This window comes from Rhinopithecus roxellana, chromosome 19 (assembly GCF_007565055.1).
Source record: "Rhinopithecus roxellana isolate Shanxi Qingling chromosome 19, ASM756505v1, whole genome shotgun sequence".
NCBI lineage: Eukaryota > Metazoa > Chordata > Mammalia > Primates > Cercopithecidae > Rhinopithecus > Rhinopithecus roxellana.
In genome coordinates, this window is record NC_044567.1 from 13,982,559 (window position 1) to 14,008,248 (window position 25,690).

Here is a 25,690-nt window from a genome sequence, read left to right on the forward strand (position 1 = left end):
CCAGGACAATGTAGGATGAGGGCAAGGGACGTGGAGGGGGGTTGTGAACCTAGTAAAGGAAGCCCCCACTGCTTTCTCCCACAGTTGTGAGGTCCTTAGGAATGGATTCTTGTTGCTTAGTCAGGGTTCCTCTTCTCAGGCCCTGGGAGTAAACTGAGGCACAAAGAAGGGGAATAGTCAGGGCTCCTGGGCAGCCTCCTGCTTCTCTTGCAGGAGTCACAAGCAGAGATTTTTCCTTTGCCCCTTCCCCCACACCTCCCCAGTTGCAGGCCCCCAGCTGCTGTCCAGACCGGAAGGGAGTCTCTTCCTGCTTGTTTCCTGGAGCCGAGTTTGGATAAGGGCAGGAAAGGCCCGCCTGGGAGGAAAGAATATAGGGGTGTGACCTTCATGGAGGCACGGAGCAGGGGGGCAGGTGAAATGAACAGAACAATGGGCCATCCAGATTTTTCCAGTTCTACTACCCAGAGCTGAGGGCCTATGGGAGTGGCAGGGAAGGACACAGGTTCCACTGAAATGGGAAGAAGGACATTGTACAAAAAAAGTTTTATTTTGAAGATTACAGAACTTGTGCCATGACCCCACCGGGCTTCCATTCCCAGCAATCCAGGGATCTGTGGTGGGGATGAGAATGAGAAAAGGGAGTAAGAGGAGAGGAGGGAGGCCTGGTTGGGGTGGGGAAGTGGAGTAAGGTGGTTGTAGAGAAGCTCATGGCTCCCTAGGCCTGGGCCTCACTGTCTTTACTCCTCCATACTACAAGAGTGATAAGGAAGGGGATGAGGCAGATGGGGGCTATGATCATGGCCAGGAGTACATCCTCTGGGGGGTCGGAGAAGGTGGGTTGCACCAGGGAGCAGTTGGCAAAGTGGATCTGGTGAGTCTCAAAGATGATCCTCTCTGCCAAGGGATTGGGGAAGCCCAGGTCAAATAACTCCGCAAAGTGCTCCAGGCAATCTCGCAGGGTGCTATAAGGCCTAGGGGCAGAAGAGGACTTGAGTGAGGGAGGGGGTGGGCCCAGGGAGAGGAGTGCCCCACACTCACTCAAGGTCTACCTGCAATGAGCAGGCCCACCCCCTGGCCTGAGCCACCCTCACAGCACTGCCCCTACCTGCTAATCATGGCCCAGTCGCACCAATCCTTTTCGATAGAATCCATTTGATCCTTATAATGATTCCAGCAACATTGGACAGCTGTCTCATAGTTCTTCACCGTCCCCTCTGTAGGTACAGATGCTGCACAATGACCACACCCCTGCCCCTCCCTCCAAGCCCTCCTGCCCAGGTGCTTGCAAGGTGAACCGCCTGTCTTCAAACGTGGGAACCCTTCAGAAAGTTTCCCTAGCAAGACATTCTGGCTGAGGACAGAGTCCCAGCTCAGGAATCATGTAATGACTTCCATGTGCTAAGCACTTTCCATCCCAGCCTGATAAGAACTTCCACATACACCTTTTCCTGGGGTCTTCTAGCCCACTTGTGAGGTGGGCAGCTCAGAGCTGTGCAAGGGCCGACCTGCACGTAGGAGGACAGGGAGAAAGACGCAAAGAACCCCAAGAGAGAACAGAGGGGAGTTTAGTGGGGCATCAGCTGGGGTGGGGCAGGCCTTGTGGGAAAGGGACCCTCCCCACTGAACTTGCTCTCGTCCTTGCCCGCGGCCACCCTTCCACACCCCGGGTACCCACCTTCTGACCCCGTTGTGCCTGTGGTGGGAAGAGGCTGAGCCAGGGCCTCATGGGGCTTCAGGACAGCTGTGGGAAGAAACGGGAGAGGAGGGTAGCATAGCGGGGACCCAGGCAGTGGAGCCTGCGACGGGGTTGGGGGACTGAGACCCTCCGTAAACAGGGCTACCTTGGAAAAAAAGGAGGAATAATCTAGCCCCCACGGACGCCTCAGTGCCGAGGAGGGAGGGGCTGGCACCAGCTCCTAGTCACTCACACCCAGGCCCAAAGCCCCCCTAACCTCTGGCCAGCTCCTGTCCTCCGAAGCCCTCTCCGCGGGGCCGGGGCCGGCACCCCAGCTTTCCCCGGGTGGGAAGCAGCTCGCGCTGCGCCCTTCCCGAGGTGGGGTCAGGGACCGTCCGAAGGCCAGTGCTGCTCGGTCCGTCGGTCCGCACCCGCACCCCGGGCCCGTTCCGGCCTCGGCCATCCAGCCCCTCTCCCCTCTCCCCTCCGGGGCCTCCCGCGCCTCCCGCCCGGGCCTCGGGGCGCCGCGCTCACCGCCCAGCAGGAGAAGGAGGCGGAGCGCTGCCGGCCGCCCGGCGCGGGTCCTAGGGAGCCGCGGGCCGCCGGCGCGCTCCACCCGGAGCCAGGCCATCGTGCAGCTAGGAGGCGAGGAGCGGCGGCTGCGCTGAGCCGGGCCCGGGTGTGGGGGCGCCTATATCCCCAGCCCAAGCTGCAGGAAGCAGCGCCGCTTCCTCGGAGGGGCTGGGACGGCGGCGGCCACGTGGGGGGCGGGGGCGACGCCCGGGGCCAGAGACTGGAGGGGGAGTAGCTGCCGCACCCGCGCCTGGCGCCCGCGGCTCCCTCCGCCTCGCCGGCGTTGGCCCACCCTCTCGTAGCTCACCCCGCGAGGCTGGACAGCTCCCGGAACCCCGGAACCGGGATCTATTTCGGGGGCTCGGCTGCGTGGCGCCCAGGACTCTCCAGGGTCTCCCAGGATCGCTCCCCGGATTCGAGTCGCGCCCTCTCTCTTTCGGGTCTGTAGGGGTCGGCAAGCTGCTCTCCTAGACCTGGAGAACAGGGAGGAGGCTGGGAGCTCCAGCGGCCTCTCGACGCCGCTGCATCAAAAGGGCTCTCCTGGGTTGTGGGGCAAGGGGCGCCTGGAGCTGAGCCGGGCAGCTCAGGGTTCCTTATCCTATCCCTAGGAACACCCGCTGATGTCAGCCCGCCAGCCAAAACCAGGGAGGAGAAGCGGGAGCCGGCCCTCCAGAGTCGGGAAAAGGTCTGCGGAGTGGGGTAGAGGGGAAAGCAAAGTCCAAATACCCTCCCTTCAGACACCTCCTGGGGCCTGGACCCCACAAACCTGTTGTGGGGAGCGGGGGGACAAAATACGATGACTATGTTCCCAGGAAGAAGGTGCCACAGTTCTTCAGGACCACGGTTGGGAGAAAGAAGGGAGGGGTTTTAGAACCTTCAGTGTGCCACTTCATGTGCCTAGTGAGTGTATCACCATTTTACAGACCGAAAAGCTAAAGCTCAGGGCCAACAGCCCGGGATTTGAATTCAAAGGCTCTGGATTCTAATTCTGTCTTCCTACTCCCCAGATATAGGGCCTTGAATGACACATTTACCTTCAGGACTTCTCGTGTAAAATAGGGACACTCCCTTCCTCACCAACCAGTGACGATGGCAGCTGTGAAAGGGCACTGCACTCGCTAAATGCTAGTTTCCTTTCCTCTTTTCCTAAGTGACTTATCTAAGGTCACACTGTTAAAGAAGCAGCAAGGCTGAGCCTGGGCCTCCAGGGGCCCTGATTTCGGCCACACCACAGCTGCCTCTTGTGTCCTGGGCCAGAGGTTCATTACTCTGAAGCAGCTGAGGAACCCAAGAGCTGGTTTGGCCATGACGTTCAAGTCCCAGACACAGCTGTCAGCACCAAACTTTCCTAAATTACTCCCAGACGCTGACCTTTGGACTCAGCTGCTGCTGTTTTCCCAGTTTACTGATTGCTGCCCACCACAAATTATCTGTCATGATCTCTCTTGAAGTCTTCATCTCAGGATCTCAAGCTCTTGGATCATGGGCGCAGATAACCTGTTGTCCTCCTCTATGGTCAAGAAGCTGCTTTTGCAAGGAATCCAGTGGGAGAGAGTCAATGGCCTGCTTGATGTGAACTCCAAAGTCCTCCTGGTAAGGATCATTTCTATAATGATTCAGAAAAGAGCCAGGCAGTCTGCAGGATGTTTCAGGCTGGAACCAAATCTAGTCCTTCCTGCCTGCCTAGGATTGCTCCTTTCAAGAAGGAAGCATGGTAGATTTCTGGATGATAAGATGGGAGGAGGGAGCAAGGAGGTGCAGAAAGCAAAACAAGCCATTTTCACTGGGTTGGGGCCAGAAGCACATGAGCCCACTATGGGTTAGGACTGGGGTTGGGGTCAAGATTAAAGGGGACAAAAGCAAATGTTAGATTTAAAATAGAGCCTGGGCATCATAGTGAAACCCTGTCTCTACAAAAAAAAAAAAAAAAAAAAAAAAAACAATTTTATTTTATTTTTTATTTATTTTTTTTTTTTGAGACGGAGTTTCGCTCTGCCACCCAGGCTGGAGTGCAGTGGCCGGATCTCAGCTCACTGCAAGCTCCGCCTCCCGGGTTCACGCCATTCTCCTGCCTCAGCCTCCCGAGTAGCTGGGACTACAGGTGCCTGCCACGTCGCCTGGCTAGTTTTTTTGTATTTTTAGTAGAGACAGGGTTTCACCATGTTAGCCAGGATGGTCTCGATCTCCTGACCTCGTGATCCGCCCGTCTCGGCCTCCCAAAGTGCTGGGATTACAGGCTTGAGCCACCACGCCCGGCCATCAATTTTAAATTAGCCTGGCATAGTGATATGCACCTGTAGTCCCAGCTACTCGGCAGGCTGAGGCAGGAGGATCACTTGAGCCCCAGAGATCGAGGCTGCAGAGAGCTGTGATTGTGCCCTGTCTAAAAAAAAAAAAAAAAAAAAAAAAAAAAAAGGACAATATGGCATAATGATAATGGATAAAATTTAAAAATGATGGGGATTCTGAAGGTAGGTTCTGCCTCTATCTTACTGCAAGTAACTTGGACAGGTTATTTCACATCTCTGGAGCTCAAGATTTTCTTTTTTTTTTTTTTGAGACGTAGTCTCGCTCTGTACCCCAGGTTGGAGTGCAGTGGCCGGATCTCAGCTCACTGCAAGCTCCGCCTCCCAGGTTCACGCCATTCTCCTGCCTCCGCCTGCCAAGTAGCTGGGACTACAGGCGCCCGCCTCATCGCCCGGCTAGTTTTTTGTATTCTTTAGTAGAGACGGGGTTTCACCGTATTAGCCAGGATGGTCTCGATCTCCTGACCTTGTGATCCGCCCGTCTCGGCCTCCCAAAGTGCTGGGATTAGAGGCTTGAGCCACCACGCCCGGCCTGGAGCTCAAGATTTTCATATGTAAAATGGCCTTTAGATCAAAAAAGAAAATATAGATAGCTTGGTAGGAAGTTCCTATTTTATTTTTATCTTACTTTACTTTTTAGGAGCAGAGGCTCACTCTGTTGCCCACACTGGAGTGCAGTGGAAGAATTCATGGCACGCTGCAGTCTTGAGCTTCTGGGCTCAAGAGATCCTCCTGCTTCAGTCTCCCAAGTAGCTAGGACAACAGGCATATTTTTTGTAGATACGGGGTCTTGCTTTGTTGCCGAGGCTGCGCTCGAACTCCTGGCTTCAAGCAATCTTCCTGCCTCAGTCTCTTAAAGTGTTGGGATTCCAGGCATGAGCCACCGCACCTGGCCCTCAGGAAGTTTTATTTTTAGACTAGGATTGGGGTTAAGTTTGCATCATGATGTTGAGACCTCCAAAGGAGAGCTTATTGTAGTCATTCCTGAGCTCGGGTGTCCAAACTGTCTAGTTGGAGAATCTGGGAATTTTCTCTCGTTTTGATTTTCCTCTTCCACATTTCCATGCGAGTTGGATGTTTGAATGTTTTTATTGACCTCTGAGAGCATCCTGGTAACTGAGGGTTTACTTTGGGGGTCTTTGGAGATGAATAGGGACAGGAGACCTCACCTTTCTTTTCCATGTAGCCATAGGAGATAGTCCCACGATCTGATGATCTGTAGCTATGGGTGGAGGAAGGGCTGTATTAGAAACAGAAGCTGGTTTTGTCATGGGAAGTCCCCTGTTTTCCACTGCTGAGGGCCCTTACCTTCCCTTTCTAAGCCCCTTTCTGTTTTTGCTATTAAAAAATACACTTTTTAAATCGCAAATAATATATAAGTATATACTAGTTGCAAAATATTTAACACAGAAAACTTTGTATCCCCACTCCTATCTCATTTCCCACATACTTTGGATTTTTTTTTAAAGAAAAGCATAAATGGGATTTTATACTCCTATTATTCAGTGACTTTTTTTTTTTCTTGAGATGGAGTCTCGCTCTGTTGCCCAGGCTGGAGTGCAGTGGCGCAATCTCGGCTCACTGCAACCTTCACTTCCCAGGTTAGGTCATTTTCCTGCCTTAGCCTCCTGAGCAGCTGAGATTACAGGTGCACGCCACCACATCCAGCTAATTTTTGTGTTTTAGTAGAGACGGGGTTTCACCAGGTTGGCCAGGTTTGTCTTGAACTCCTGACCTCAAGGGATCCACCTGTCTTGGCCTCCTAAAATGCTGGGATTACAGGCATAAGCCACTGTTCGCAGCCTCAGTGACTTTTAAAAAACGTAACACTCTTGCTGGGTACTCAGCTCATGCCTGTAGTCCCAGTTACTCGGGAGCCTGAAGCAGGAACTTGAGCCCAGGAATTGGAGAATAACCTGGGTAATATAGCGAGACTCTGTCTAAAATAATAATAGTAATAATAATAAAGAAGCCAGGCACAGTGTCTCACACCTGTAAATCCAACACTTTGGGAGACCAAGGCAGGAGGATCACTTGAAGTCAGGAGTTCAAGACCAGCCTGAGCAACATGGCAAGATGCTGTCTCTACAAAAAATAAAAATACAGCACTTTGGGAGGCCGAGACGGGCGGATCACGAGGTCAGGAGATCGAGACCATCCTGGCTAACCTGGTGAAACCCCGTCTCTACTAAAAAATACAAAAAACTAGCCGGGCGAGGTGGCGGGTGCTTGTAGTCCCAGCTACTCGGGAGGCTGAGGCAGGAGAATGGTGTAAACCCGGGAGGCGGAGCTTGCAGTGAGCTGAGATCCGGCCACTGCACTCCAGCCTGGGCAGAGCAAGACTCTGTCTCAAAAAAAATAAATAAATAAAATAAAAATAAAATAAAATAAATAAAAATAAAAATAAATTAGCCAGACTTGGTGGCGCATGCCTGTAGTCTCAGCTACACAGCAAGCTGAGATAGGAGGATCCCTTGAGCCCAGAATTTCAAGGCTGCAGTGAGCCATGATCATGCCACTGCACTCCAGCATGGGCTACAGAGTGAGACCTTGTCTCCAAATAGAAAAAGAAGAAAGAAAGGAAGGGAAGGGGAAGAGGAAGGGAAAGTGGAAAAAGGCATGAAAGGAAAGAAGACTTAGTAATATGTCTTGGATATCTTTCCATGATACTACATATGTATATATGCCTCTTTCTTTTTAACTGTACGTAGTATTGCCTTTAGTCTTTTTTTCCCCCTTATGTCCAGTGAAATCTAGGGTATTTATTTATTTATTTATAATAATAAATTATTTTGAGATGGAGTCTTGCTCTGTTGCCCAGGCTGGAGTACAGTGGTGTGATCTCAGCTCACTGCAACCTCCGCCTCCCAGGTTCAAGCAATTCTCCTGCCTTAGCCTCCTAAGTAGCTGGGATTACAGATGCCCCCTACAAGGCCCAGCTAATTTTTGTATTTTTACTGGAGATAGGGTTTCACCATGTTGGCCAGGTTTATCTCAAACTCCTGACCTCAAGTGATCTGCCCACCTTGGCCTCCCAAAATTCTGGGATTACAGGCGTGAGCCACCATTCCTGGCCTGGAAATCTAGTTTGTTTGTTTTTTGTTGTTGTTTGTTTTTGAGACAGAGTTTTGTTCTTGTTGCCCAAGCTGAAGTGCAATGGTGCTCTCTCGACTCACTGCAACCTCCGTCTCCCGGGTTCAAGTGATTCTCCTGCCTCAGCCTCCCAAGTAGCTGGGACTACAGGTGCCCACCACCATGCCTGGCTAATTTTTGTACTTTTAGCAGAGACAGGGTTTCACCATGTTGGTCAGGTTGGTCTCCAACTCCTGACCTCAGGTGATCTACCTGCCTCGGCCTCCCAAAGTGCTGGGATTACAGGCGTGAGCTACTGCGCCCAGCCGTAAATCTGGTTTTTAAGTTTCTTACACATTTCCTTATTCCTCTGCCCCCCACCACCAAGGGCTTGGAAAGAGAGGGATCTGGTTCTCATTCAGCTGGACATTGTCCTGAGACTTCTGGCCCCAGTGTAGGTTAATTCCTCATGAGCAGGAATCCTACTACTGTCCTACTGCCACTTCCCTTCTTGTTACAGGCCAAGGGTCATCCTGCCTGGAGCAGGGCAAAAGGTGACTTGCCCCTTGGAAAGAGTGGCATCTTTAATCTTCAACCTCCACCCCCACCACACACACAAATCCAGAGCCACCCAGGAGGAAGTAAAAAGTGCTAGGGCCTTCTACACCTTGAAATTATATGTGGAGCATCCTGCAATAAACATCTCTATGGTGCACAGTCATTCACACATGCTGGCCTCTCCCCCAGCTGTCTGCAAAATGAAGAGCAGAGCACAAGAGAAGATGTGAGAAAGAGTCAGGATTGGGGAAGCCAGAAGTCCTGGCTGGCAGAGGCTGATCCTTCCTAACTAGAGAGAGGAGACAGACTTCTTGAGAGGGCAGGGAGACAGCAGGGAGAAGTAGAGGAGCCATAGCCAGGGAGCCAGCTAAGGAAGGGAAGACAAAGGATTGGTGATACAACTACTCCACCTCTCCCTAGCCTCCTCATCTCCAGAATGATGGCACACCTGGGAGGGGCCTGACTACCTTTCAGGGGGAAAAGTAGTCATTGGGCTGGGTGCGGTGGATCATGCCTGTCATCCCAGCACTTTGGGAGGCCAAGGCAAATGGATCACCTGAGGGCAGGAGTTCGAGACCAGCCAGACAAACATGGTGAAACCTTGTCTCTACTAAAACTACAAAAAATTCTCTGGGCATGGTGGTGCCTGCCTGTAATCCAGCTACTTGGGAGGCTGAGGCAGGAGAATCGCTTGAACCCGAAAGGCAGAGGTTGCAGTGAGCTGAGATTGTGCCACTGCACTCCAGCCTGGGCAACACGAGTGAAACTCTGTTTGAAGGAAAAAAAAAAAAAAAAAACCACTGGAGAAGACGAGGTCCTTCCAGAGAAATTGATCAAGTCATATTACTCATCAACTGCTGGGGACCTAACAGTCACTACCATTTATTAAGCACTTACTCTAGGCTGCATAGTGTGTCTACTGACACATGTGCTGAAAGCTTTGTACGTATGTCTTAAAGCCACACCACTATAACATCAGAATTATCTTCTCCATGTGTGAAATGGGGAAACAGGAGGAGAAAGTTTACAGTCCCTGAGCTAGTAATTGGCAGAGCCAGGATTTAAACCCAGGATAGCTTGATGCTAAAGTTCATGTCTTAGCCATTATGATTTATCACCTCCTCTCACTCCACATCAGAATACCAATTTCTTACTGGGTCTGGAAAGGAGGAGAGAAGGATAGAGAGTTTCTTCCAGGACCAAATTGACTCCTCCACAAATAGGAAGATCCCCAGAGTGTGTGCACACACCCTCCTCCTCCTTCCTTCTCCAACCCTGGCTGGACAATGACATCACATGGTGGAGGCTGTTTTTTCAAAAGAACCCAGGCCAGATTTACAAGAATGATGCTCAGGCAGCGTGACTGTCAAGGACCGTGGCCAAGTGACCCATAGCACACACCCAGCAGTGCTGAGAACACAGCTAGTCCCTTAGCACCTGGGGCTGACTCATGGCTGCTGTAGGACCCAATGCCAGATGCCAGGATTGCTTTCTCCCTCCATTCATTAGGATTATCCTATGAAACCCTCCCCAGGAACCCTTCTACCCCATCCTGGCACACCAGGAGCCTGGATACTGCATAACACAGGTTACTCACGTTTGTTTACCAAGCCTTGAAGATGACAGGCAATATGCTGATACGCTCAATGCATCATACAAATTGTTTTATTTAAAACTGAACTATTAAATTACATATCATAGCAACTTACTTTACAGACAAGGAAACTGAGGCTCAAAGGTTAAATAAGGGCCAGGCATGGTGGCTCACTCCTGTAATCCCAGCAGTTTGGGAGGCTGAGGTGGGAGGATGATTGCTTAAGCCCGGGAGTTTGAGACCAGCCTAGGCAATATAGGGAGACCCTGTCTCTACAAAAAATTATCTGGGCCTTGTGGTGTGTGCCTGTAGTCCCAGCTACTTGAGAGGCTGAGGTGGGAGGATTGTTTGAGCCCAGAAGTTGAGGCTGCAGTGAGCCATGATCATGCCATTGTACTCCAGCCTGAGCAGCAGAGCAAAACCCTGTATCAAAAATGAACAAACAGACCGTGCGCGGTGGCTCACGCCTGTAATCCCAACACTTTGGGAGGCCGAGGCAGGTGGATCACCTGAGGTCAGGAGTTGGAGACCAGCCTGGCCAACCTGGTGAAATCCCATCTCTACTGAAAATACAAAAATTAGCCGGGCGTGGTGGCACATGCCTGTAATCCCAGCTACTTGGGAGGCTGAGGCAGGAGAATCGCTTGAACCTGGGAGGTGGAGGTTGCAGTGAGCCAAGATAGTGCCACTGCACTCCAGACTGGGTGACAGAGTGAGACTCGGTCTCAAAAAAAAAAAAAAAGAAGTTGGAGCAGTGTGAAGAAGAGGTGAAAACAACCCCCAGACCGACCAAAGCCCGCGTGCCTGCTGTTGCATCCTGCGTCCAGCGCCTACATCCCGCCACCATCGCTGCCACCACCATGCCCAAGACAAAGGCTGAAGGGGATGCTAAAGGAGATAAAGCCAAGGTGAAGGACAAATCACAGAGAAGATCTGCGAGGTTGTCTACTAAACTTTGCTCCTCCAAAGCCACAGCCCAAGCCTAAAAAGGCCCCTGCAAAGAAGGGAGAGAAGGTACCCAAAGGGAAAAAGGGAAAAGGTGATGTTGACAAGGAGGGGAATAACCCTGCAGAAAATGGAGATGCCAAAACAGACCAGGCACAGCGAGCTGAAGGTGCTGGAAATGCCAAATGAAGTGTGTGCATTTTTGATAACTGTGTACTTCTGGTGACTGTACAATTTGAAATACTATTTTTTATCAAGTTTTTAAAAAATGCAGAATTTTGTTTTACTTTTTTTTTTTTTTTTTTGGAGACAGAGTCTCGCTCTGTCACCCAGGCTGGAGTGCAGTGGCTGGATCTCAGCTCACTGCAAGCTCCGCCTCCCGGGTTTACGCCATTCTCCTGCCTCAGCCTCCCAAGTAGCTGGGACTACAGGCGCCCACCACCTCGCCCGGCTAGTTTTTTGTATTTTTTTTTTAATAGAGACGGGGTTTCACCGTGTTAGCCAGGATGGTCTCGATCTCCTGACCTTGTGATCCGCCCGTCTCGGCCTCCCAAAGTGCTGGGATTACAGGCTTGAGCCACCGCGCCTGGCCTACTTTTTTTTTTTTAAGCTATGTTGCTAGCACACATAACACTTCATTCTTGTTTTTTGGGGAAGGGGCATATGTCACTAATAGAATGTCTCCGCAGCTGGATTGATGTGGGGAAAACACGTTTCCCTTCTAGTTTTGAAAGATTTCCTCTTGGCTCTCAGGAGGAGGGATTCCCTGACTTTGACACACATGGCCACCTTGGCACAAAAGCCTTGTGCTATGGAAAAACAAATTCATTTTTATGTCCTCTTCTCCCTTTCCATCCTTCAGCATAGACTTAACTCCCTGTAAGCCCAGACATCTGTTGGGACCTGATCTCTAGTCATTGGTTACTAGTGTGTCAGGCAATCTGGACTTCCCAGTGATGCCACTGAGATGGCACTTGTCAAAAGAGCAGTGGTTCCATTTCTAGATTGTGGATCTTCAGATAAATTCTGCCATTTTCATTTCACTTCCTGAAAGTCAGGTTTGGCCTGTGAAAAGTTGTTAAACAACATGTTAACTGTGAAATGTCAATCCTTACTCTAAACTTTCCCTGTTCAGAACATCAGATGAAGACTTCATTGGGTTTTATAGTGGCTTTCTGATTTTTGGTAGTCCATTGAAGGAGAAGGGAGTTTGAAAGTTGTTGTATACTGTTAACGATTGTCTGCCCATGTCCACCCTGAAACGCCATGATTGTTTATGGGAAGTATCTTTAATAAAGCTGGATACAGCTTAAAAAAAATATAAGTCAACTTGCTAGAGAGAATCGAATAGGAAAGAATGAGGAAGATTGGCTAGAAGGGCAACCCCACAGGGCCCCTCAGGGCACAGAGGTCTTTCCTCACTCAGTACTGCCCCTCTCCTGATTATGCTTACTTTGTCTATAGACAGTACCTTTTCACATTCTTTCCTGCAAGGCACATTAACACATTAGATGGACAATGAAAAAAAATACAGGCCGGGTGCGGTGGCTCACGCCTGTAATCCCAGCACTTTGGGAGGCTGAGGCGGGTGGATCACAAAGTCAGGAGATCGAGACCATCCTGGCGAACACGGTGAAACCCCGTTTCTACTAAAAATACAAAAAATTAGCTGGGTGTGGTGGCGGGCGCCTGTAGTCCCAGCTACTCGAGAGGCTGAGGCAGGAGAATGGTGTGAACCCGGGAAGCGGAGGTTGCAGTGAGCCAAGATCACGCCACTGCACTCCAGCCTGGGTGATAGAGCCAGACTTCGTCTCAAAAAAAAAAAAAGAAAGAAAAAAAAATACCTTATTTTCTGGATCATAAGCAAGGATCCAACATATGTTAAGCAAACATGACACTAATAACACGTGTCTTTAACGTGTGATATCTGTACTGTGAGCATAATATTACAAAAGGCAATATTTTCCTCATCTGTAAAATGGGGGTGATAATAATATCTGTAAGTTACAAAGTATAAAGCACTTAAAGCACAACTCGGCCCATAGTTAATACTACATTATTCTTATTACTGCCTTAGTGCTTAAGAGCACACACTTTGGAGGCAAGTAGACCTGGGTTGGCATCCCAGTTCCATCGCTTATTTGGCTGTATCAGACTTTGTGTGACAGGGCACAGTAGCTTACGCTTGTAATCCCAGCACTTTGAGAGGCTGAAACAGGGGCATCACGCGAGGTAAGGAATTCAACACCAGCCTGGCCAATGTAGTGAAACCCTGTCTCTACTAAAAATATAAAAAATTAGCCAGGTGCAGTGGTGCACACCTGTAATCCCAGCTACTTGGTAGGCTGAGGCAGGAGAATTGCCTGAATCTGGGAGACAGAGGTTGCGGTGAGCTGAGATCGCACCACTACACTCCAGCTTGCGCGACAGAGCGAGACTTCGTCAAAAAAAAAAGAGACTGTGCAAGTTACTTAACTCCTCTGAGCTTGTCATCTTATCTGCAAAATGGGATCACTAGCATGTATTTTGCTGAGCGGTACAGATGAACTATGTAAAGCATTTGGCCCACTGCCTGGCACTACTAAGCATGCGATAAATGGAAGTTACTATCATAATGTGTAACACATATAATTATGACAATTATATTTCCAAGATATTCTGGGATCTTTACAATTTCATAATTTTGCGCTTTTTACCATACAACACTCCTTTTATTGAAACAAATATAGACTTTGGAGTCAGCCAGCCTAGTCTGGATTTGAATTCCAGCTCTCCTTCTTACCAGCCTGGGGCTATGAAGAATGTTGTCAATTTCCCTGAGCCTCAGTGTTCTTCTCTGTAAAATGTGTATAATAACTGACTCCCAGGCATTTTGCCAGTATTACATGAGATTCCTACCCAGTGCAATGTCTAGTGATAATATAAATGCTAAAAGCAACTTGTTAAATGTATAAATAAATGTGATTTATTTTTGCTCCTTTACATACAGTATCATGGATATAATTTGTAGATGTGTGTACTGTGAATACAATGGCCACTTCTCTTGCTCCCAAAGTGTCTCCGTAGCCTGGTGTTTCATCCTAGCCACAGAAGGGTTCAAAAGGCCATAGCATCACCAGTGTGGGACCCTGCTGATAGGGAAGAGAGAAGGGGAAGTCACAGAACCAAGAGAAACTCCCTTTTCCTGTCTGGCTAGGATTTGCTTGTCTTCCACACAGGCTGTATATTCCCTGTATGTTCCCTGTTGTATGTTCCCTGTATGTTCCCTGTTGATATGGGGGTCTGTCAAGTGTCCAGCTTTGATTGGCATCTCCAGTACAGAGGAAGTAAGGAGCTCCTTAACTTTCAGGAGGTGTTTTCCTCTGGACTTGCAGACCAGAGTCCCAAACACATTCTCTTTCTGGCACCACTGGTGAGAGCAGAAAGCAATGGAGAAAATCCAGAATCATGATGTCAGAGCTAAAAGACCTCAGAGAAGGGAGGCGGTATAGTGGAGTGGTTCAGAGCATTGAGTGGGGCGGTCAGAATAACTGAGCCCAAATCCTGGCCATACCACTTACCAGCTGGATGACCTGGGGCAGGTTATAGAATCTCTCTAAACCCTCAGCTATAAAGTGGGGATAAGAATATTGCTGATTCATATGAAATCAGATGATTTGTATAAAGCTCTCAGGACAGTGTCAGGCACATAGTAAATACTCAGTATTTGAAAGCTGTTACCATTTTCTTTTGTTCTGCCATTTCATTTTCACAGTTGAGGACCCTAATGGCCAGAAAGAAAGCACAGCTCATTAGCTGTCCACCCGATCAGAGCTACTTCCCAGGCAGGGCTGTGCCAAAGGCACGTCCTTAGGGATCAAGACGCTGCATTAACTGTGCTGAGAGCAAGAACCAGCAGCACCACACTAGCTGTGGGGTTGGAGCCTTGAGGGTATGTGCAAATCAAGGCATGACTTCCACCCAAATGAGTGCCCAAAAGAGAAAGTTCCTTCCTGCTGGAATTATTTATTTTGTGATTAACAAAGACTGTGGAAGCCCTTTCTGATATTTTGGCTTAGAGGCTCAGAGTTTAAATTTGTAACAGCCATGGACAAGGGTTTATTATGGGCCTGTTCTTACTTGCTGAATTGAATTCATTATTATGATGCCTAAGCAACTAGGGGTCAGGAGCTAAGTACCTAAGGCAGACAGCTAGGATTTTGCGATCAGAGGACAAAGTGTCCAAGAGTGGAGAGGCTTCAAAAACTGAGCCCTGTTTCCAGGCCTCTGTAATCTCCAGACCTCAACTTGCTTTGGAGCCGACTTCACCTCTAAGTGTTCAGGGAGGGGTCTGGCACTTCAACAGGCCCCACCAAGTCCTGGGCAGCAGCCCCAGTTTCTGGTGACCTTCGTGCAACTTTTGGGTTGTGCTTTGCTTTGTTTTCTTGTTTGTTTCTTCATGGCAGGGTGGCCTTTCCCTGCTTCTGGGTGGGAACTGAGGGGAGGGAGGATGGTTTGCTCCCATCTCCACAGCTGTGTTTACACTTCCCTGTCAGGGACTGTCTGGGGCCCAGCCTTTCCTCAGTCCGCTGTGTCCCTTCTGAAAATTGCTATTTGATATCTCTGTGGGCATTACAAGGGAGGGGCACAACAGGCCAAGGGGTCACTGTCCGAAGGGGGCTGAGGTTGGAAGGCACGAATGCTAGTGCAGAGAGCTCTGTTTGAATTCTGAGAAGCATCATCTCCTTCCCTTTCTACCAGTGGCCTGAGGACCAGCAGGGGACGAAAGTACACTTAGAACTCGCAGAAGGACTAGAACACGTGACATGTCATTTCTAATCATGGGCTTGAACACAATCTTGCTTTGTGATGGGGATGTGAGTGTACAGAGCAGAGCAGTCTTCCCTAAGGCTTTGCTGGACCCAGTGGTCAAAGATGTAGCATGTTAAAGCCAAGAAGATTATGCTAAAATATAAGCAAATTAAAAAGGATTTAAGAAAATGGTCAAGTAAATAATGCTCTTCTTCTCCAGGGAGCAAGTTGAGCTGGTATTAATCAGTATACTAGGGTTGCTGGACTCTGGGCCAAGCCCAGGAGAGTAGCTGCCAAGGCAAATCAGGCATCAGGTTTCAAAAATTAAACACATAATTTTATTTTTCTGCAATAGGGAACTTTCAGAAAAAGAACCAGCTCTATTAGGCTACTCAGCACACTTTGTCCAGTTTCTTTCAGTCCCAGAGGCCTCCAATTTAAAGCGAGATGAGCAACTGGAAGCCAGGAGTGACACAGTTATTCCCTTCTCCCATTAACTGCCTGGGGGTGGGGCTGGGAGGAGTGGGGCAGGGGTGATTGTACTGTTTTTCAAAGGTCCAGTTGCTGACCACTTGCCAGAAGTTTTTCTACGAATTTACAGGACAAAGACCTGAAGGGTTGCAAAAGAAAAAGAATTGTAGAGGAAGAGCTAGCTAAAGTTTGGCTGATAATGTCTCAGGAAATGTCAGCTAAGAAAGGGTCTGGTCACAGGAAAAACTCTCCCATCACAATGAGTAGGAACCAACTGGCAAACAAATTTTCCTCCAAGAACCTCACGCTTGTTGGTGATGTGGAAAGTTGTTTTTATTATTATTATTGTTATTATTATTGAGACAGGTTCTCATTCTGTTGCCCAAGCTGGAGTGCAGTGGTGCAATCATGGCTCACTGCAGTATTGACTTCCCGGGTTCAGGCAATTTTCCCACCTCAGCCTCCTGAGTAGTTGGGACTACAGGCAACAACACACCACCATGCCTGGCTAATTTTTGTATTTTTTGTAGAAACGGGGTTTCACTGTGTTGCCCAGGCTGGTCTCAAATTCCTGAGCTCAAGCAATCTGCCCTCCTCATTCTCTCAAAGTGCTGGCATTACAGGTGTGAGCCACTGAGCCTGGCCGAAAGTTTTTTTTTTTTTTTTTTTTTTTTTTTTTTGAGACGGAGTCTCACTCTGTTGCCCAGGCTGGAATGCAGTGGCCGAATCTCAGTTCACTGCAAGCTCCGCCTCCTGGGTTTACGCCATTCTCCTGCTTCAGCCTCCCGAGTAGCTGGGACTACAGGCGCCCGCCACCTTGCCCAGCTAGTTTTTTCTATTTTTTAGTAGAGATGGGGTTTCACTGGGTTAACCAGGATGGTCTCGATCTCCTGACCTCGTGATCCACCCGTCTCGGCCTCCCAAAGTGCTGGGATTACAGGCTTGAGCCACCGCGCCCAGCCAATAGTTATTTTTGTAATCCTTCAGTGAATGAGGGTTAGTAAGCCCTGTGTGTAGTCCTATCATGGTGGAGGCGAAAGAGATATACAGTGTAGTAGTGAGTGTAAAGTAATACTGAAGTTGAAGGGCTGGGAAATCCAGGAGGGTTAGAAGGCTTAATGAAGAGAGGGAACTTAGGTTAGGCTGTAGATCAGACTCTGATCTACAGCTTTGGCATAAATCCCTTCAGCTTCCTTTCCACCTCAAAATATTTCTGGAATCATACTTTGTTATGTCAAAATGTCTTTGTATCTATTCTCTTGTTGTGTGGCATCCTCTCCTAAGGCAGTGTTGTCCACTTCTGTGGCTTCATTTACCATCAATATGTTGATGGTTTTCAGATCTCTCACTAGTCTCTCTCCTGACATTCATATCTTCTGAACAGCTCTCCTTAGCTAAAGCCACAGTCTTTCTCCCAACAATTATTAATGTTGTGCAGTGGCTCTCAAACTTCACTACACATTGTAATCACCTGGATGCTTTAAAAACTCTTGAAGCTCAGGCCATACCCTAGATCAATTAATCAGATTTTTGGGTGTGGGAGGTGGGCATCAGTAGTTATTAAAGCTCCTTGGCCTGGCGAGGTGGCTCACGCCTGTAATCCCAGCACTTTGGGCAGGTGGATCACCTGAGGTGGGGAGTTCAAGACCAGCCTGACCAACATGGAGAAACCTCGTCTCTACTAAAAATACAAAATTAGCCAGGCGTGGTGGCGTATGCCTGTAATCCCAGCTACTCGGGAAGGCTGAGGCAGGAGAATCACTTGAACCTGGGAAGCGGAGGTTGCGTGCGGTAAGCTGAGATCGCGCCATTGCACTCCAGCCTGGGCAACAAGAGTGAAACTCCATCTCAAAAAAAAAAAAGCTCCTCAAGCTCCCCAAGTGTGAGCCAAGTTTCAGAACCACTTATCTAGAAGACAGCGGGAATAGAAAAGAATGCCAGTGTAAATTGCAAGTATAAAGGAATATTTTCCTTGATTTGTAGTTAAATGGATAGGGGCAAGGGAAAAACAGCAAAGTCGAAGTTTTTATATAAAGAAAAGAACACTAAATCTGGATGGAATCCAGCAACCTGAGTTTAAGACCTGACAGAATTATTCATCTATGTAAGGCAAGTCTTTTAACTCCTTTATGCCAGAATAACCTGATGTATAAACTGAAGTTGCCCTACATAATTCATAGAGTTGTTATGAAGATTACTTGAAAAAATGAACATGACAAGCTTTTCTAATAAAACACTTTGAGACAAAATCAAAATCAAGACGGTATTATTTTGCATTTTAATTTTTAATTTTAAAAATTTATATTTTGAAATAATTTCAGATTTACTAGAGTTGCAAATATGGTAGAGTTCCTATATGTCCATCAAACTTCCTCAATTACAATGATTAAAACCAGGAATGGCCGGGCGCGGTGGCTCAAGCCTGTAATCCCAGCACTTTGGGAGGCCGAGACGGGTGGATCACGAGGTCAGGAGATCGAGACCATCCTGGCTAACACGGTTGAAACCCCGTCTCTACTAAAAAAATACAAAAAACTAGCCGGGCGAGGTGGCGGGCGCCTGTAGTCCTAGCTACTCGGGAGGCTGAGGCAGGAGAATGGCGTGAACCCGGGAGGCGGAGCTTGCAGTGAGCTGAGATCCGGCCACTGCACTCCAGCCCGGGAGACAGAGCGAGACTCCATCTCAAAAAAAAAAAAAAAAAAAAACCAGGAATAAGATTGATAAAATACTATGAACTAATATAGAGATTTTTTTTTTTTTTTTTTTTTTTTTTTTTTTTTTTTTTTTGAGATGGAGTCTCGCTCTGTCGCCCGGGCTGGAGTGCAGTGGCGCGATCTCCACTCACTGCAAGCTCCACCTCCCGGGTTCACGCCATTCTCCAGCCTCAGCCTCCCGTGTAGCTGGGACTACAGGCGCCTGCCACCGCGCCCGGCTAATTTTTGTATTTTTAGTAGAGACGGGTTTCACCGTGTTAGCCAGGATAGTCTCGATCTCCTGACCTCGTGATCCACCCGTCTCGGCCTCCCAAAGTGCTGGGATTACAGGCTTGAGCCACCGCGCCCGGCCTAATATAGATATTTTATTCTAATTTCATCAAAGTATCTCACTGGTGTTCTTTTTCTGGACCAGGATTCAATCCAGGATCACACATTACATTTAGTTGTCATAGCTCCTAAGTCTACCAATCTGAGATGGTTCCTCACCCCTTGTCTTTCATGATCTTGACACTTGGAGATACTGGCCAGTTATTCTGTAGATTGTCTCTCATTTTGGATTTGTCTGACGTTTCCTCATAATTCAATTCAGCTTATGCAGGCTGGGCATGGTGGCTTATGCCTGTAATCCCAGTACTTTGGGAGGCCGAGGTGGGTGGATCACCTGAGTCAAGAGTTCGAGACCAGTCTGGACAACATGGTGAAATCCCATCTCTACTAAAAATACAAAATTTGCCGGGTGTAGTGGTGCATGCCTGTAAATCCAGCTACTTGGGAGGCTAAGGCAGGAGAATCGCTTGAATCCAGGAGGCAGAGGTTGCAGTGAGCCGAGATTGCACCATTGCACTCCAGCCTAGGCAACAAGAGCGAAATTCCATCTCAAAACAAACAAACAAAAAACAACAACAAAAAATCCGTTTATGCGTATTTGTCAAGAATACCACAGAAGTGATTTTGTGTGCTTCTCATTGCATCATGTTGAGAGGGACTTGGTAATACCTCTCAGCGGGGGACAACGGCTCATGCCTGTAATCCCAGCACTTTGGGAAATCAAGGTGGGAGGATGGCTTGAACCCTGGAGTTCAAGATCAGCCTGGAAAACACAGCAAGACCCTGTCTCCTTAAGAAGAAGAGGGAGGCCGGGAGTGGTGGCTCATGCAGGCAATCTCAGCACTTTGGGATGCCGAGGCAGGCAGATCACGTGAGGTCAGCAGTTTGACAGCAGCCTGGCCAATACAGTGAAACCCCATCTCTACTAAAAATACAAAAATTAGCCAGGCGTGGTGGCACGAGCCTGTATTCCCGGCTACTTGGGAGGCTGAGGGGGCAGAATTGCTTGAGCCTGGGAGGCAGAGGTTGTAGTGAGCCTGAGGTGGGAGAATTGCTTGAGCCCCGGAGGCAGAGGTTGTAGTGAGTCGAGATCTGGCCACTGCACTCCAGCCTTCCGTCACGCCCCACCCGCCCCTCCGGCAAAAAAAAAAAAGGAGAAGAAAACAATACCTCTCATGACTACTGATGTTAACTTTGATCACTTTGTTAAGGTGGTGTCTGCCAGATTCTTATCTGTAAAGTTGCTATTTTTTACCTTTGTAACTAGTAGGTGTCTTGTGGGGATTTATTTTGATACAAGGCTACAATTTTGATTTTAAGTGACTAGAAGAATTATGGACAGAAATAGGGAGATCAGACACAAATAAAGGGCTTAGAGCCCATAGACCGGTGTCTGGGGAACTGGTAGGGGTGAAGCATCGGTATGAAGGTGCTCTGGGTTGGCTTGAAACGCTGAAGTGAGATGTGGCTTGCAACCAGCGCGTGAGGATGGCGCATCCGCTGAATAGGGTCTTCAGGAAAATATGAGTGGCTCTGAGAAGGTTTCCCCAGAGCCCTTGCCCTCCCCTGCCAGCGCCGCTTTGGAAGCCGTCGGGGCGGCTGCACCCGCCAGGACTCCTCAGTGCGGGTTTTTGGCGGCAAATGACCGACGTGCGACCGCGCGACACGGGTGGGTCAATGCGCACGCGCCGACAGGAGGCGCGGGGCGGGGCGCGGCGCAGGGGTGGGGCCGCAGCGCGCATGCGTCCTAGCGGCGGGTCCCTGCGGCTCGGGATGGAGGGTGAGTGAGTAAACAAGCCTGGGCCGAGCGGTGGGGCCGGGCCTCCTCCCCTCACCGCCCTGGGCCTGAGGGAGGGAAAGGCGGAGGGATCAGGGAACTGGAAGGAATTCGAGGGACACACTGCCTCTCTAGCCCGGGGTAGCAGGCGCCCCTTCTCATTCCGAGGGCTGGGGGAATGGGGGCGATGGGGCGAGGAAGCCCCAGGCGAGGACAGCGTCTGCGAGTACGAGGGCTGTGTGCCCGGGAGGAGGAGCGGCGGGGGCGGGCTCGGGGACGGGGAATCCCGTTGGACGGCAGGGTGGGACGGTGGGCGGGAGCCCCAGCGCCCAAAGGGCGCGGGTGGGCGGTGGCACCTGCGGGGGCCTTTAGCGAGGTGGACTCTGGGGACCAGGAGCTGTACTTGGGGAGAGCTAGAGACCGGGGCTGATCTTGCGATGGCTTTCGGGGCTGTTGAGGAGGGGGTAGCAGTAAAAACAGGGCCGGGACTAGGGTGAGGTGAGTGAGTCAGGCTCCCAAGGCACAAAGTGTAAAGGAATACTGACTCAGGGTCGTGCAAATGCAGTGAGCGCCTCCTCACGTGCGTCCTGGGTGCTTCGGTCCCCTCGCCCCGGGCCTGGCCCTGAGCAAGAATCTCCTTCACTCCAGACTTTTGGTCTCACGCCAATGATCGCTCACCCCCACCATTCTCCCGAGGATCAAATGATATAAATAAAAGTGCCTCGAAGCAAAGACAAGGTGTTGTATTTGGGACATGCCTGTTAGGAAATGTGGGACAAACTTTTATTTCAATAAAAAGTGACTACTGAGGAATTGTTTCTTGAGCAGGGAAGGGAAGGGATGCCTGAAGGATGTTAGTGTCCCCAGGGAATGTGAAGGAATATGAAGGGTGAAATGTAGGGTTTGTAAATGGTGTAGCCCAGGCCGTTAGGAACCTGACGCTTGGCAGGGGAGGATGAAGTCAAAGAGCTCAGGCAGACTAGCAATTGGGGTGTGCAAGGATAGCATTGAAAACGTGGGTCTCCTCCACGTTTGCTACCATGCTGCCGTTGAATAGAAAAATTCCCACACCCAGTGTTTTTTAAGTTTAGGAAGCTGATATTGAAGGAGGTTTCCAGCCTGAGAGGTGCTAACCCTATTAGAGGTTTCTGTGAAAGCTTGTCTATTTTAAGTCTTGGAATCTTGATAAAAGAGATTACTTACATAGGAGAGAGTACTTAGGAGTTAGGAGATAAGTACTTTAGGCTGGGCTCAGTAGCTCACATCTGAAATCCCAGCATTCGGGAGGCCCAGGCAGGAGAATAGCTTGAGCTCAGGAGTTTGGGATCAGCCCAGGCAACAATAGTGAGACTTCATCTCTACAAAAAAAAAAACTAGCCAGGTGTGGTAGGCTTCTCCTATAGTCCCAGCTCCCAGCTACTTGGGAGGCTGAAGCAGGAGTATTGCTTGAGACTGGGAGGTCAAGGTTACAATGAGCTCTGATCCTGCCACTGCACTCCAGTCTGGGTGACAGCTCGTGAGACCCTGTCTCAAGGGAAAAAAAAAAAAAAAAAAAAAAAACCAGATGCAGTGGCTCATACCTGTAATCCCAGCACTTTGGGAGGCTGAGGTGGATGGATCATTTGAGCCCAGGAGTTTGAGACCAGCCTGGGCAACACGGTGAAACTCCATCTCTATTAAAAATACAAAAATTAACCAGGTGTGGTGGCACACGCCTGTAGTCCTAGCTACTCGGGAGGGCTGAGGCATTAGAATCACTTGAACCTGGGAAGTGGAGGTTGCAGTGAGCCGAGATGGCGCCACTGCACACCAGCCTGGGTGACAGAGTGAGACTCTGTCTCAAAAAAACAAAAAAGAGGCCGGGCCCAGTGGCTCAGGCCTGTAATCCCAGCGCTTTGGGAGGCCGAAGCAGGCGGATCACTTGAGGTTAGGAGTTCGAGAGCAGCCTGGGCAACATGGCGAACCTCCTTCTCTACAAAAAATACAAGAATTAGCTGGGTGTGGTGGTGGGTGCCTGTAATCCCAGCTATTCAGGGGGCTGAGGCACAAGAATCTCTTGAACCCGGGAGGTGGAGGTTGCAGTGAGCCAACATTGCACCACTGCACTCCAGCATGGGTGACAGAGCAAGATTCTGTCTCAAAAAAAAAAAAAAAAAAAGGGAGAGAGAAGTATTTAAAAATGCACATACATAATGGGAGAAAGGACCATTTATAAAACTGTAATAATGCTATCATTGTCAAGGTTTATGCTTAGTGTTGTGTATCACGAACATAATGAGTCAACTCCAAAGGCAGGGATGTATGTTTTATTCAATGATGTACCCCAAACACCTAAAACAGTAACACATAGTAGACACTACTATTAAGTATAATAGTAGGTGCTCAACATATATTTGTGGAATAAATCGTGGGGAAATTTCTGGCACTGGGAGTCAGGTGATCTGGATGCTAGTGTTGTCAGTAACTGGCAGAGTACTTGTATGTCAATTGTGGAACTTGATGCTAAGGCCCAGCTTAAAATTCCTTAAAGTGTAAATGACTTCTTCATTAGTGCCCTTTGAAACAGCACTAGAGGCTGGGCTTGATGGCTCACACCTATAATCCCAGCACTTTGGGAGGATGAGGCTGGTGGATCACCTGAGGTCAGGAGTTCAAAACCAGCCTGGCCAATATATGGTGAAACCCCATCTCTACTAAAAATACAAAAAGTAGCCAGGTGTGGTAGCGGACACCTATAGTCCTAACTCTTGGGAGACTGAGGTGGGAGAATCACTTGAACTTGGGAGTGGGAGGTTGCAGTGAGATCATGCCACTGCACTCCAGCCTGGGCACGAAAGAGTGAGACTCCGTCTCAGAAAAAAAAAAAAAAAAAGAGACAACACTAGAATGAGGCTGGAACTAAAAATGAAATTTTACTCCCAAGAAGACATTTGGGAGAAGGGAAAGTGAGAAAAATGCGGTCGGGTTTGTTACTTATATATTTGCCTTTGAATTATACCTTCAAACAACTGATTTCAGTCTAGACATGTGGCTCACGCCTGTAATCCCCATACTTTGGGAGGCTGAGGTGGGCAGATCACTTGAGTTCAGGAGTTTGAGACCAGCCTGGGCAACATGACAAAACTCTGTCTCTACAAAAACATTACAAAAATTAGCTGGGCCTAGTGGTGTGGGCCTGTAGTCCCAGCTACTCAGGAGGCTGAGTAGGGAGGATTGCTTGAACCCGGGAGGCAGAAGTTGCACTGAGCCGAGATCAAGCCACTGCATTCCAGTCTGGGCAACAGAGCAAGACCCTGTCTCAAAATCAAAACAAAATAAGAAACTGATTCAGAATATTAATTTTGTCTATTTTTAATTCCTAAGATCTGAAACCTGGCTTCCTTACTCTATAGGCAACAGTTCCTTCCCTTTGATTTGCTCTTTATATGAAAGATGTAACAATTCATGTCATTAAGTATATCTTTTCCTGGTCTTGGACTAAGTTTAAAAAGTTTCACTTTGGGTCCCCCACACTGTGGCTCACGCCTATAATTCTATCTCTTTGGGAGGAGGCCGAGAGATTGGTCACTTGAAGCCAGGAGTTTGGGACCAGCCTGTCCAACACGGTGAAACCCCATTTCTACAATTAGCTGGGCCTAGTGGCACACACCTGTCATCCCAGCTACTTGGGAGGCTGAGGAACGAGAATCCCTTGAACCTGGGAGGCGGAGGTTGCAGTGAGCAGAGATGGTGCCACTGTACTCTAGCCTGGGCGACAGAGGGAGACCCTGTCTCAAAAAAAAAGTTTCCACTTTGTTCACTAGTAGCATCCCAGAAAAGATTTGAGGTAGCAACACTAAAAACACACTAATTCCATTTCTACATAGAATAAAATAAACAGAAAAGAGAGAACAATGTGTGGAGAAAAGTGAAGATACTTAGATAGGTTGGGATTGAGGGGAAGGGTTAAAAGTTAAAAAAAAGAAAAATTGTGCTTCTCCATTCTGGAAGTCCCTAGCTTTTTGTTTGTTTGTTTTATGTCCAAACTGTGTACATATTAGATTCTTTCCTACTCTTTAGTCTATCGGTCAGTCATCAGTTGGGACTTGAGTACACTGCACCCTAAAGTCATGAGTTACTTAATGGGAAATTGGAGTTCAGTATCTTTAGTGTGTTTTATTCTCTAACTCACCTACCCTAATAATTTGATTCAAAATAGATGAAAAAGTCTTATTTTTATTGGACAGTATGAGCAGTCACTAAATGCAGTACAGTATTAAACTTTGGGCTGACATAGTAGAGAACCAGTCAAGATAGTGCTCTGACCTGTTAGGAGATTTCTTTTACTCTTCCAAGTCAGCATTCTGGCTGGGCACGGTGGCTCGCGTCTGTAATCTCAACACTTTGGGAGGCTGAGGCAGGGGAATTGCTTCAAGTCAGGAGTTCAAGGCCTGTCTGGGCAACACCGCAAGATCTTGTAGGCTGGGCACAGTGCCTCACGCCTGTAATCTCAGCACTTTGGGAGGCCAAGGTTGGTGGATTAGCTGAGGTCAGGAGTTCGAGACCAACCTGGCCAAATGGTAAAACCCTGTCTCTACTAAAAATACAAAAATTAGCGGGGGGCAGAGGTTGCAGTGAGCTGTTTGCACCAATGCACTCCATCCTGGTGACAGAGTGAGACTCCGTCTCAAAAACAAAAACAAAAAAAAAATAGGCCGGGCACGGTGGCTCACACCTGTAATCCCAGCACTTTGGGAGGCGGAGACGGGTGGATCACGAGGTCAGGAGATGGCGACCATCCTGGCTAACACGGTGAAACCCCGTCTCTACTAAAAATACAAAAAAATTAGCTGGGTGTGGTCGCGGGCGCCTGTAGTCCCAGCTACTCTGGAGGCTGAGGCGGGA

The 25,690-nt window shown here is 48.8% G+C and overlaps 2 protein-coding genes and 1 long non-coding RNA gene across 5 annotated transcripts in view; 2 read left to right on the forward strand and 1 right to left on the reverse strand.

Annotated features, from left to right (window-relative positions):
* Positions 1-524: 524 nt before the first annotated feature.
* RAMP2 (receptor activity modifying protein 2) lies at positions 525-2,442 on the reverse strand. Its single transcript, XM_010385955.2, has 4 exons — positions 2,210-2,442; positions 1,676-1,741; positions 1,106-1,214; positions 525-971 (listed from the first exon to the last, which is right to left on the reverse strand). The coding sequence occupies exons 1-4, from the start codon at positions 2,304-2,306 to the stop codon at positions 716-718; spliced, it is 528 nt and encodes a 175-aa protein (XP_010384257.1). The 5' UTR covers positions 2,307-2,442; the 3' UTR covers positions 525-715.
* An 82-nt stretch (positions 2,443-2,524) lies between these two features.
* Positions 2,525-5,291, forward strand: LOC115894720. Its single transcript, XR_004054862.1, has 4 exons — positions 2,525-2,688; positions 2,857-2,933; positions 3,700-3,841; positions 5,195-5,291. It is a non-coding gene; the product is annotated as an uncharacterized LOC115894720 (long non-coding RNA).
* A 15,431-nt stretch (positions 5,292-20,722) lies between these two features.
* Positions 20,723-25,690, forward strand: part of EZH1 (enhancer of zeste 1 polycomb repressive complex 2 subunit) — a 51,231-nt gene continuing 46,263 nt past the window's right edge. For 2 of the 3 annotated variants that reach the window (XM_030922931.1, XM_030922930.1), the window contains exon 1: positions 20,723-20,809. The gene's annotated coding sequence lies outside the window, so the exon portion shown is untranslated. The remainder of the gene's footprint in view (positions 20,810-25,690) is intronic. The other variant, XM_030922932.1, reaches the window with a different exon arrangement.